Here is a 12005-nt window from a genome sequence, read left to right as displayed (position 1 = left end):
GCTCCTGGGTATCCTCACTCCCTCCCTCCTCCTTCTTCTTGTCCGTCTTCAGTTCCTCCTGTCCCACCGTCCACAGCACCCGTGGGGGCGGCCGGGTCATGCCCTCTGACCTGACCTCTGACCCGACGACCCTGCGCGACCCAGGGGTCGGCCCCTCCTCTGCAGAATCCTCCGGCAAAGTTTCCAGCTGGGAAGGTTTCTCGGTTGAAGCCATCCGGCGTAACATGTGGACGAGATTCTCCCCCTCCTTTGCCGGTAATTCGATACCGCGGGACGACAGATAACGGTCCGCGGAATGGGACCTTCTCATTGGCCGAGGCTTCTCCTTTGATCTTTTCCGTAAATCTTCTGTTGAGTCGCTCTTTTTGATGGATTTTGGTGACAATTTCTTTGTTTTATCTTCGGACCGAGAACGGTCACCCTCGAAAGAGCGTGACTTTCTTAAGTGGGGAGGCCTGAGGGTCCTTTCTCCCTGGGTCTTCCCTCCCTCCTTTTCCTCTCTCTTTTCTTCCCTCCTTCCTCTGCGAGGACTTGGACTCCGCGGCCGCCGTTTGGGCGACCTCTCCTGACCTTTCGGTTTGTCCCATTCTCTCTGTAGGGGTGGGCTTAGCGGTGGACTAAGGGGGTTTTCATCACTATCTGATAACGAAGGTCTGCGGATGACCAGCTGTGGAGGTTTGGGGATGTCCCGTTTCTCTGGTTTCTTTGGTAACCTGTCCGCTGCAGTACCGGGTGGTGGTTGTAGGGGGCGTCTCCCGGGGATAGGGGAGGGCCCGCGATCACTGTCGGTGTCTACTGTGTCAGCCTGGGGATGGGAACAATTATGATATTACTGAGAAGTAGGATGGAATACTGAGAAGAAGGATGGAAGACAGAAAACAGAGACATGATGGAAAAATGAACAGGGCATTAATTGAATGATGGAATTTCATAGTAATTACTGTAACAGTTACTGTAATACAATGTATTGGTAGCATTGGTTATATCATTGTCTTTTCTTGCTTTCTCAACAGTCCCATTTTTTCTGACAGTCTTAACTTTTTCATTACACAAAACAATACTTCTGTACCAGAAAGCAAACAACAGGTAAACTTTATTCCCTTCGAGGTACAATGCCTGCAGCTGGTATCCACTGCTATATATGAAACATACCAAGAATCTACCTCAATCTCCAAGCAGATCTTTTGATGGCCACAAAAGACAGTTACTGTATCAAATTGGCCAGGCAGTATCCTTCGGTGGCTAATGGACACTCCTCTGGCCCCTGGATACTGCCTTGCCACCGTATGATCTACTTGGAGATTGAATCTACAACTTACAGGAGCGTGTATACAATGTGATAACCAGCCCGTCTGTGTCCCTACCTCAGATGTGAGAGCCTCGATGTCTGTGGACTCTGCCTCTGATGAGAGCGGTGAGTCATGGTCGTTCATTAACGGGACGGAGTTACAACTTACAGGAGAGTCTTTAGTTTACCATACAGGTTAATAATAAACAGTTTACAGTTTAATAACAATCCCCTCTATCTGTGTCCCTACCTCAGATGTGAGAGCCTCGATGTCTGTGGACTCTGCCTCTGATGAGAGCGGTGAGTCATGGTCGTTCATTAACGGGACGGAGTTACAACTTACAGGAGAGTCTTTAGTTTACCATACAGGTTAATAATAAACAGTTTACAGTTTAATAACAATCCCCTCTATCTGTGTCCCTACCTCAGATGTGAGAGCCTCGATGTCTGTGGACTCTGCTTCCGATGAGAGTGGTGAATCGCTGTCGTTTGGGCCGCGCTTGATGCCGAGAGACTGGGACCCTCCCGCCGCCGACAGGACCTGGGAGATCGGCCGCATCTTCAGCGGAGCTCCAACGGAGATCAACGATTTCTGAACAGGTGATAAAATTATGCTTTTGAATTACTTTTAAACATTAGATCATGGTATGCTGTCAGGCTGACACTTGGTACATGTCATAAAAATTAGACAGGACCTGCGAGATCGGCCGCATCTTCACCAACCGAGATCAGAGATTTCTGAACGGGTGAGAAATATGTTCTTGTTTTAATCATTGTGACCTAATACTATTATGATAATTTAAAAGTTCAATGCTAAAGGCTTAATGGCCCGCCCTGAGGTGTCCAAAATGTATATGGTGAGATAATACCTGGTAAAGTGGGATAACCACCAAATAAACCACTTAGTGTCCTGTCAACTGTATAATGGTACCGTCCAAAAAGTGGTCGGTTATTCTAAGAGCCAACCATTTTTTTTCATTATTCACCACTTGTGATGTTACAGATGTTACAAACCCAAGACTACTTACCTGCCATTTCCGTCTGGAGTGGAAGAACTTGAGACGATCTGCGCTGATCTTAGCTGCTGTGTCTTTAGAAACTGGCGTCTTGGATCAAAAATACAGAAAAATGTCACTCACATTACTGCAAAAACTGCTAGAAAACTACAAAAAAGTTAGAATTCATTTTGCTGCAAAAGTGTATTCCCAACACCTGGTCATATGGTGCTAGAAAAGATTAGGATTACTTTTCAAGAGTTCCAAGACTGTACGAAAGAACCTTCACCTTGATCCAGACGTCTTCCAGACACTGACTTGCCGTAGGCCTCTTCCTGTGGAGTAAGAAGATGCCAGGTCTTTACTTCAAGACATGTGCAATACTTAAAAAACCATTAAATGAAGGTCCAAAATACTAGAACATCTGATTCAATCTACCAGTAGTGCATGTTAAATCTGAATAGACAATGTACACTAAAGTAAACTATATATCACTGTCTAACATCTCTATCTATCATCTACTTAACATCTCTAACTATCTATATATAGTATATAATGTACTTCGTTACTATTATTATTTATTTATTTCAAACACCAAAAGCAAACCTTGCAGCAGGGATGAGAATCCCTGAATTGAAAGAGTTTGCGTACAGAAAAAAAAGTTACACTAGGCAAGGCAAACACTATATACACACCCTCATATACACTATAATACATAAGAAATTTGTACCAAGCAAAAAACTGTATACAGATGAGGTAACATTACTAAAAACATTATGTAATCGTAAGACAAATGAAGATTGGATCTTAAACGGTTTCTATGATTAAGACGTACTTAGGATCGACCACGAGCATCTTGGTGATGAAGTCCTTGGCCTCGTTGGAGATGTGGTTGAAGATTTTCTGGTCGAATGCCCAGCGTCCGGCCTTCACTCGCGTGTAGGTCTCCTTGTCGTTGTTACCCATGAAGGGGGACACACCACTCAGCCTACACAAAAAACAACACTCATGGTCATTCCAACAAGTACAGTCAAACCTGCCAAGGTGACCACCTCTTCAAGCTGGCCACCTGGCCATGGTGACCACTTTTCCTCCATTGACGATGATTCCTTCTGATTATGCAAATAGGATCCTCATTTGTATTATATTTATATTATAATATTGTATTATAATATTGTATTATATAGTTGATCATATTCTCCATCAAAAGACAGCCTTATCTTAACAAAGAAAGCCATTCTATCATTTCCTCATAAATTATGCAAAAGAGGTCCTTATTTGAATACGTTATGTTTAATGATGTTCACCTTCACTTAACTTTCAAATACCCCAAGTATGAAATTCTACAGTTAGCATTATGGAATTATAACATTTTCTCATTAATTATGCAAATTAGGTGTTAATTTACATAATCAATATCTGCCTGTGTTTCTCTCGTTCTCAATTACATGTCAAAAGCTTGAATAGTCCTATAATGTAATGAAGCTGATTTATAGAATTTCTCCATTAATTATGCAAATTAGATCCAGATTTGCATAATTGATAACGTATTCAAATAAGGACCTCGCATAATTATGTCAAGCGTCACTTGAGCTACCTACATACCAAAAATCACGACGATCTGTCCACCAGTTCTTGAGTTATCCTCTTTTGAATATTTTCAAACAGATAGCCCTGCAGTTCCTGAGCAAGCCGCTAGGGGGCCCAAACTCATGTCACTTCTTCCCCAGCATGAGAGCTACCTACCATCCAATTTTCGTCACCCAAGCATGTCTAGATCATGAGATATCAAAACCGGAAGTTTAGCTGCAGTACCATAACAAGCCGCTAGGGGGTCCAAAATCTTATCATTTCCAGGTTTCATCAAGACCTACCCACCTACTAAATATCAAGATAATCCATCTAAGCTTTCTCGAGTTATGCTGTTGACAGACACACAGACACACACACAGACACACGGCCAGGAAAACATAACCTTCGTCAATTCTTGGCGAAGGTAAAAATAGGGTCAGTAATAGGCTAGGGGAGTGAGTTGTGGTATGGGCAACATTTCACTTTCACCTTAACTCTGCAGGCAAATGGACTCTATTGTGGTCAAACTCAGTGGCTTCCTCTGTAAAAATGAAAGCGTCCCGGATGCTCTGGACGCCGTCCCTTGCCATCCGAACCCGCCCAGACCCATCCCAGACCGTCCCCCCGTCCCAACGTACGTTCAAGCCGTCCAAAAATTGACGCTTCGGGCGCCTAGACCCCGTCCCAGAAACCGGGGGTGCCTGACCGTCCCTGGGCGTGGGCCTGGGCGCCTCACGTAAGCCGGACTTAATTGATGTCAGGCGATGGAAGCGGGTGCCGGGCGCGCACGGCAGGGTTTCGGTCCTTGCACATGCGCACATTTTACTTACAAACGACCGTTAACGGTTTAGAGAACAGTGTTCAGTTCGTGTCCAGGTTTTTGTGCCTATTTCTTCGATTGCACGCACGTTTGGGGGATGGATCCACTACTCAGCAGCGGCGCTTTTTCTCCCGAACATTGTACACAGTTAATAGTTTATCAAACGAGGACCGTTCCCGATGAAGAATGGATATTCGTGGCGGGGCAACAGATGCAGAAAAGCGGTAGAAAAACAACGATTGTGATGTCAACAAACGAGTTTATCTTTCGGTTTTTCTGTTGAAGAACAGGTAAGTGAACAAACATTTTATGTGGTCATAATTGTTACGATGTGACAAAGAACAAAAATTATGTCAACGATGTCGCCACGTGCACCCTCCCAACACGTTTCCAGCACGCTTCTGGAAATTGCTTTGATTCCTTAAAATAAATAGACTCACCACAAGATTGTAGAATACATGTATACAATACCTGACGTTTTAATAAAGAAAGATGATGCAGTGAAAATCTCCAGTTATCCTCAACGTCTGGCACTGAACTGTCGTCGTCCGTTGTTTATGTTTTGAATGCGTGGCGGGGCTGCCCTCCCCACACGCAAATGAAAATGGTGTTTCATTTAGCGTATTTATCAACGCACTACAGAATGCACGTATATGATAATGTGTACGATGTGTAAATAAAATTATTGTTATTTTAGAATGTACAGTTAAATTATTTCTTAGACAACAGATAACTTAAAATATTTTGCACGTACCCGTTTATGTATGTCTGCGGTCGTCACATGACTTATCTGGGGCAAAGGTCGATGAACCCTGCTGCGTCGATATCAAGAAAGCTGTACACTTTGCGGAGAATATTACGACGAAAATCGTTCAATTTACGTTAGATCAAAGTTTGAGAGCCTTATATATAATAATTAAATAGCTAATAGCAGCCTGTAACCAGACCACACGCAAAAATGTGCGTATCCATACCAGATTTAGTTTATTTATCTAAGCCAATCCGTGACGGGACGCCGTCCAGAGCCCATTTGCGCTGTCGGAAAACCTGTCCGTAAAAGCGCCCGTGCCCGTCCCAGAGCCCGCCCAGCCCCGTCCCGGAGGCCATTAGCCCGTCCCAGAGGACGTCCGTACCGTCCCAGAAGGCACCCGAACCCGTCCCAGAAGCCACCCGAACCCATCCCAGAACCCACCCGAACCCGTCCCAGAGCCCGTCCCTGACCCCGCCCGGGTGCCCATCCCGGTCCCCGTCCCTGAGCCCATCCTGGACCCCGTCCCCGACGTCGTCCCGGACGCCGGGATGGGCGTCCAAGCGGCCATTTTGGACCATCCGGACCATCCCCGGCCGTCCAGGCTAGGTTTTTTGAGGCGCCCATGGGTCACAAAGGCCGCCCCGGACGGGTCCCCATCCAAGACAGGATGCCATCCCGGATGGGCGTCCGAACCGTCCGGGACGCCTAAATTTTCACAGAGGTTACCATTCTCTCTACATTGCTAAATTTTGTTATAAATATGTTTCAACCTGTTCTGTAAGTCTGCTGGAGACTAGTCAAACTTGAAGAAAAGCAAAAAATCTCAATTCAGTTTAGCTTGCCAGAGAACTAGTCTGAGCTAGTCTTCCATTGACCCTTTCTGTTTCATGCACAGCTACCATTATGATATTATCTTCCTAAAGTTAGAATAGATAAGGATTCCAAAAGCTGAAGAATTCCTTGTTGACCGTAAGATTGTGTCAGACTTACAAAACGTAAAGAAGAACCCCTGTGCTCCAGATGTCTGTCGTCAGGGCAACGGGTTCCTTGGCAACAGTTTCCGGGGCGACAAACTCGGGTGTCCCAAACCTGCAGGTCTCGGGCGTGTCCGGGGTCAGTTGCCGCGACAACCCGAAGTCACACAGCTTCACCTGCCCTGCCTCTGACTTGGTCAGGAGAATGTTCTCAGGCTGGTTTTAAGATAAGGGAAAAGGAAAAGGGGAAAAATTAGGTTTTTAATGACTTTTGTGTCTTTTTGCTGTCTAAGGCATGGCAATACTGGTCTACCTTGGCAGATCTTGTACCTTAGCAATATATACTAGTACCACGAAGATACTGTTTACATTTACCTTTTCTCATTTTGAGTTCACATTAGATAAATTTTTGTCAATTCAGATTGTTTCAAGAAATCAGTACCAGATAATATACTTTTTCCGGACTGTGACCCTTTCCAGTAGCATCTCAGGGGAGCGACAACAGCCGGGATTCAAACTCCCAACCTCTTGGTCCAGAGCCAGGGTCGCTAACCGCTGGACTACACACGCTACTATCCATTAGCACAAATGGTTTTCATTACTGAAGTGTGGAAATGTGTTACCTTGATGTCTAAGTGGACGATGTCCTTGCTGTGTATGTACTGCAGTGCCTCTAGCAGCTGTGACAGGTACTGCACCATGTCGGCTTCACACAGGTCTGGTACCTTCACAAGGTGCTCCAACAGTTCTCCCATAGCAACACTGAGGGGGGGTTAAGGTTCTTCACACACTCTTCTTCTCCTTTTTAACTAGGCCTAAAGACCACTTCTGACCATTACTGGTAAAGACACTGAACTATGGTAAGTTGCAACTGCATGCCACAGGCAAAACCGGTCGTGTAAGGGACTGAATAAAAGTTCTAAACGGGAAATATGCGGCTCCAGATGTCTTACTGAGGGACAACTGTGTGTGCAAGATGTCAGTTAGCTTGAGGAATGAATCCCCTCGATTTTATACTTATCCAAGAGAGAGTTCCAAGGTGCTTCAGACTTCTCACACACTCTTGTGGACAAGTTTGCTCAATGCTAGGCCCTAAGACTATTTCTAGGCCCTGAACTAAGTTGAACTAAGGCGGGTATACAGGTAGGTGACTATGCTAGGACAAGGAACTGATCAAGTAGCTAATGCCTCCCGCCTAAAACCCAGCGTTTTTCCAGGAAGGATACTATTCCATCACCATGACAACGAACTTGGTCTCCAGGAATGCTTCCGCCAGTTGGACAATCCCAGCATGCTCCAGTTTGGCCATGACTGTGACCTCTCGCTGGATGTCGGCCTTGCGGTGCGGCTTGTAGCGGATGTACTTTGCCGCAAACTTCTTTCCCGTTTTGCGGTTGGTCACGCGCTTGATGACGCCAAAGGCGCCTCTGGAATAACAGGACAGATTTAGCAAGTTTAAAGGATGCACAAGTAGGAAGTTGGAGTTGATTCAGAGCCTGAAATGTATTTTTTTTTTTGCAAATCAGAAAAAAAGGGAAGCAGGCAAATCCGAGAACCAACAAATTAAATTGGTGTGGCCTAAAATTGGACAAATTTGTGGATGCTGTTTTCTAATACCTCAATATGTGTTACGATCTGTTTAATTTCTCTTGTTGAAGTGCTCAGAACATTGCAGATACCATGACCAGGAGCTTTTACAGCAATACAGAATTGTTACGCTGATCTATGTGTTAAAGCCTTAGTCCCTGTGACTTACTTGCCCAGCTCCTCGTGTATTCTGTACTGTTCCCGGATGGTGTGGATTTTTGTCCAACAAGTCTCCTCATCTTCTGTCTCTGTGGACTCAGGCACTGCAGATTGCACAAAAATACATTAACATTTTGTTTTTCAATGATGTCTGACATGTATAAGGTTCAACAGGGTAACTTAACCATTGCTGAAAATTGTTTCTTAATATAAATCAAGTGACATCTTCCTAAGTTCCAAGTACATGAGACTCTGTGACTTGCATTTATTTCTAAGATATCTTGCTAAGGACACAGTAGCTTGAGACTATATTATACAGTTCTAAGACACCTTGCCTGCAGACTAGAATATCTTAGGGGCTTGTTAGCAAGAGACAAACTGATTTGGTCTGTAAGTTGTTAATCTATGGCTGATTTACAGCTAAGAACAGTCAAATCATTGTAATATATATTATATGTTTTCGTTATTATCATTGCCATTATAATTTATTTATTGTTTTCGTTATTATCATTGCCATTATAATTATTTATTGTATAATTTTTGTATGCTAATGTTATTATTCGTATGTGATTGTTGTATTGTGCTGTGTAATACAGGGCCCCGTTGAAAAGCAGTGCCATCACTGAATTGGGTTACCCTGTATAAAAATGACGGAAATAAAAAATAAATAAATATATTACCTGGAGACACAGTGACTTGTGCCTTGCAGGAGACTTCTCCTGCAATGTTCTTAGCCCTACATCTCACAGAGTTAGTAACTAATGAGACTGAATACATTCTGACACCTTTTTTTACCAAGAGGGAGTATAACATGAGTCCTACAATTTCTATCTTTCTAAGGACACAGTAACTTGAGACCAGTAAGTACATTTCTAAGACCAGCATGAAAGTTCACCTGAGTGGGAAAAATACATGAAGAAAGTTAAACTGTTCTCCAACTCAAAAACAAAATTAACTCACCAGAAATTTTTGACTGAATCACTCAGTCTTCATCAGCTTTATGGCCCAAGTGCTGTGGACTTTTAGCCACGTGTGACGTCTGGTGAGTTACGCCAAAAAGTAGTTACTCAAGCAACTGGATATGATTTTGAAAACGTCAGACGTTTCAGCTAGTATCCACTAGCTTTCGTCAGTGACTGTAACTACTTTTTGGCGTATCATATTACCTGGATGTATAACCTTCATCGACGTGTCTGGTGAGTTACTTTCTTTTTTAGTTGAACAGTTTATTTTTCGTCATCATTTGTAAGACACCTTGCAGGAGAACTTAATTGAGACGTATAATACTTGACTTATATATAATACTTGACACAGTAACTTGAGACTACATGTAGTAAGTTTGTAAGACACCTTACCAGGAGAAACAGTGACTTGTGCCTTGCAGGAGACTTCCCCTGAGATGTTTTTAGCCGTGCAGGTGTAGACTCCTGTGTCTGACAGGACTGCGCTGTTGATAGTCAGGACAACCTCCTCCTCGTTACGGGTCCTTACAATTCGCTTCTCCTGGGGAAGTTCCTCAGAACCCTGAAAACACATTAAAACAGTACTATAGTCTGCAAGTTCTTCAAAGTTAACATTTCTAACAGATTCCAGAACATGCATGAAGTCTAGACTTCTAGTAGTGTATACTTAATATGCCAATTTAATTTTTTTCATGAGCCTTTTGATGTCAAAAAATGATTTGCGACAGATCTCCTGGTTACAAGCCCATGTTCTCTTGACCCCCTAAAAAATAAGATAATGTGAGGTTGTTCGATATACACCTTCAGTGAGATGATTTCAGGAAAGGTTTGCCATGTTAAAGTAAGATGTCATCTTGACCTCTTGGTCAGAGCTTCAATGTTCTTAAAACCCCTACAAGAGCCTTAAAATGATGTCAGGCTGTTGGATACACCCCTTGAGAGCCTTAAGACAATATCTGGTTGTTAGGTCCCCACCTTTAGTGCCTTAAGACACTACCTGGTTGTTTGGTACCCACCTTGAGCCATGTGATGTTGGGGAAAGGCTTGCCGAACAGTCTGACCTCCAGTCGGCCCGTCTCTCCCACATACATCTCTACATCCTCCATAATGTCCTCAAACTGGGGAGACTCTGAGAAAAAACAACGGAAGGAAAATCTATGTGAACATCAGAGTCTCTTGGAGCCTGGTCATAGGCCGAACTAATTTTAAATGTTGGTTCTTATATCTCCACGCCCTCCATAATGTCTTCAAACTGGATTCTGAGAGCAATGGCGCGTGGGGTCGTGTGGCGCAGCGGTAGCGCGTTCGGCTTGGGACCTAGAGGTCCCGAGTTCGATCCCCACCCATGTCACCGATCTTGTGTCCTTGGGAAAGGCACTTTACACGACTTACCTCACTTCACTCAGGTGTAAATGAGTACCTAGCTTCGGTTAGGGACGTCCCTCGGATAGGACGTTAAATGGAGGTCCCGTGTTTGGGGAGAGCCACACCTCCAGCACGCTAAAGAACCCGCCACACTTATCGAAAAGAGTAGGGGACCTTCCCGGTGTGAGTGGATCAAACATTACAGTCTTGTGTACGTCTTCTACGTACCGTGCTTGGAGTCCTCAGCCTATTGAGGTTAAGCACGTAATATGGAAGAAGAAGAAGAAGAAAAAGATGGCAGGGAAAGCACTTAAAAATGATAGCCTCCTGACAGTGATAGCTGTAAATGTGCAGCTGGGCCTTGGTTCAGTGATCCTAGCAAGACTTGTTAGTTTTTTACCTGCAAGTCAGAGGCACATAGAGTGAGGAAAAAAAGCTGCCTTTCCTGAGGACACAACAGTGGTTACTGTCAGAGAGTCGAACCCTGAACCCTTAGATCCTATAACTACACCAATGCATTATAGAACAGAGAACATAATAGAACATAATAGAACAGAGAAAGCTCCGAACTGTAACGGCCTTCAAAAACTCATTGTAATTATATTGTATTTGTACTGCTGTATGGCTATTATGTGCTATGTACTGTGTTGTTATCATTGTATTGTTTCTGCATTTTTATTGTACCCAGTTCTACCTGAAAAACAGGTCAAATGACCTGAGTGTATCTTCTGGTTAAATAAATAAACTGAAACTGAAACTGAGCATTGAGCAGAGCGCCCTGCACTACATGTAGATAGGCACGGTAAAAGTATAAAAGGAGGAGTGGTCCGATCTCTGTCCTTCTTGATAAAGACTGAATTAAAGTCGAAACCGGTCGAATACCGTCTCTAGTCTGTCATCTTCCCATCGCTACGAATGATGTCTACACCACTGCATTGATGTTTACCTGCGAGCCCAAGGCACATGGAGCAGGCCATGGCTCCATGCTGGTTCTCTGCTTTGACCTGGTACTGTCCCATGTCCCTCAGAGACACGCTGTGAACCTTCAGACTCAGAGATTCGAACCCTGAACCCTTAGATCCTAACCACACCACTACATTGTACTTTACCTGCAAGTCTGAGGCACATGGAGCAGGCCATGGCTCCGTGCTGGTTCTCAGCTTTCACCTGGTACTGTCCCATGTCCCTCAGAGACACGCTCTGAGAATCAAACCCTGAACCCTTAGATCCTACCTACAGTAGTACTTTACCTGCGAGTCCAAGGCACATGGAGCAGGCCATGGCCCCGTGCTGGTTCTCTGCTTTGACCTGGTACTGTCCCATGTCCCTCAGAGACACGCTGTGAACCGTCAGACTTAGAGATTCGAACCCTGAACCCTTAGATCCTAACTACTGAAGTTTACCTGCGAGCCCGAGGCACATGGAGCAGGCCATGGCTCCGTGCTGGTTCTCAGCTTTCACCTGGTACTGTCCCATGTCCCTCAGAGACACGCTCTGAGAATCAAACCCTGAACCCTTAGATCCTACCTACA

General features: G+C 44.4%; 1 protein-coding gene across 1 annotated transcript in view; it reads right to left on the bottom strand.

Moving 5' to 3' along the window:
- The window catches only part of LOC109464898 (striated muscle-specific serine/threonine-protein kinase-like), a 27382-nt gene extending 15418 nt beyond the window's left edge, over positions 1-11964 (bottom strand). Inside the window, exons 1-12 of the mRNA XM_019761993.1 lie at positions 11877-11964; positions 10125-10237; positions 9502-9670; positions 8157-8250; positions 7627-7827; positions 7024-7162; positions 6417-6616; positions 3119-3271; positions 2573-2618; positions 2317-2394; positions 1713-1880; positions 3-805 (exon numbers count right to left, since the gene is read on the bottom strand). Coding sequence (XP_019617552.1) covers positions 3-805; positions 1713-1880; positions 2317-2394; positions 2573-2618; positions 3119-3271; positions 6417-6616; positions 7024-7162; positions 7627-7827; positions 8157-8250; positions 9502-9670; positions 10125-10237; positions 11877-11949 — 2237 coding nt within the window. The 5' untranslated portion in view covers positions 11950-11964. The remainder of the gene's footprint in view (positions 1-2; positions 806-1712; positions 1881-2316; positions 2395-2572; positions 2619-3118; positions 3272-6416; positions 6617-7023; positions 7163-7626; positions 7828-8156; positions 8251-9501; positions 9671-10124; positions 10238-11876) is intronic.
- Between the last annotated feature and the right edge of the window lie 41 nt (positions 11965-12005).

This window comes from Branchiostoma belcheri, unplaced genomic scaffold, assembly GCF_001625305.1.
Source record: "Branchiostoma belcheri isolate BF01 breed outbred unplaced genomic scaffold, Haploidv18h27 scaffold143, whole genome shotgun sequence".
Lineage (NCBI taxonomy): Eukaryota > Metazoa > Chordata > Leptocardii > Amphioxiformes > Branchiostomatidae > Branchiostoma > Branchiostoma belcheri.
Note: the sequence above shows the minus strand (reverse complement) of the source record. Positions and strands in the feature narration are given on the sequence as shown.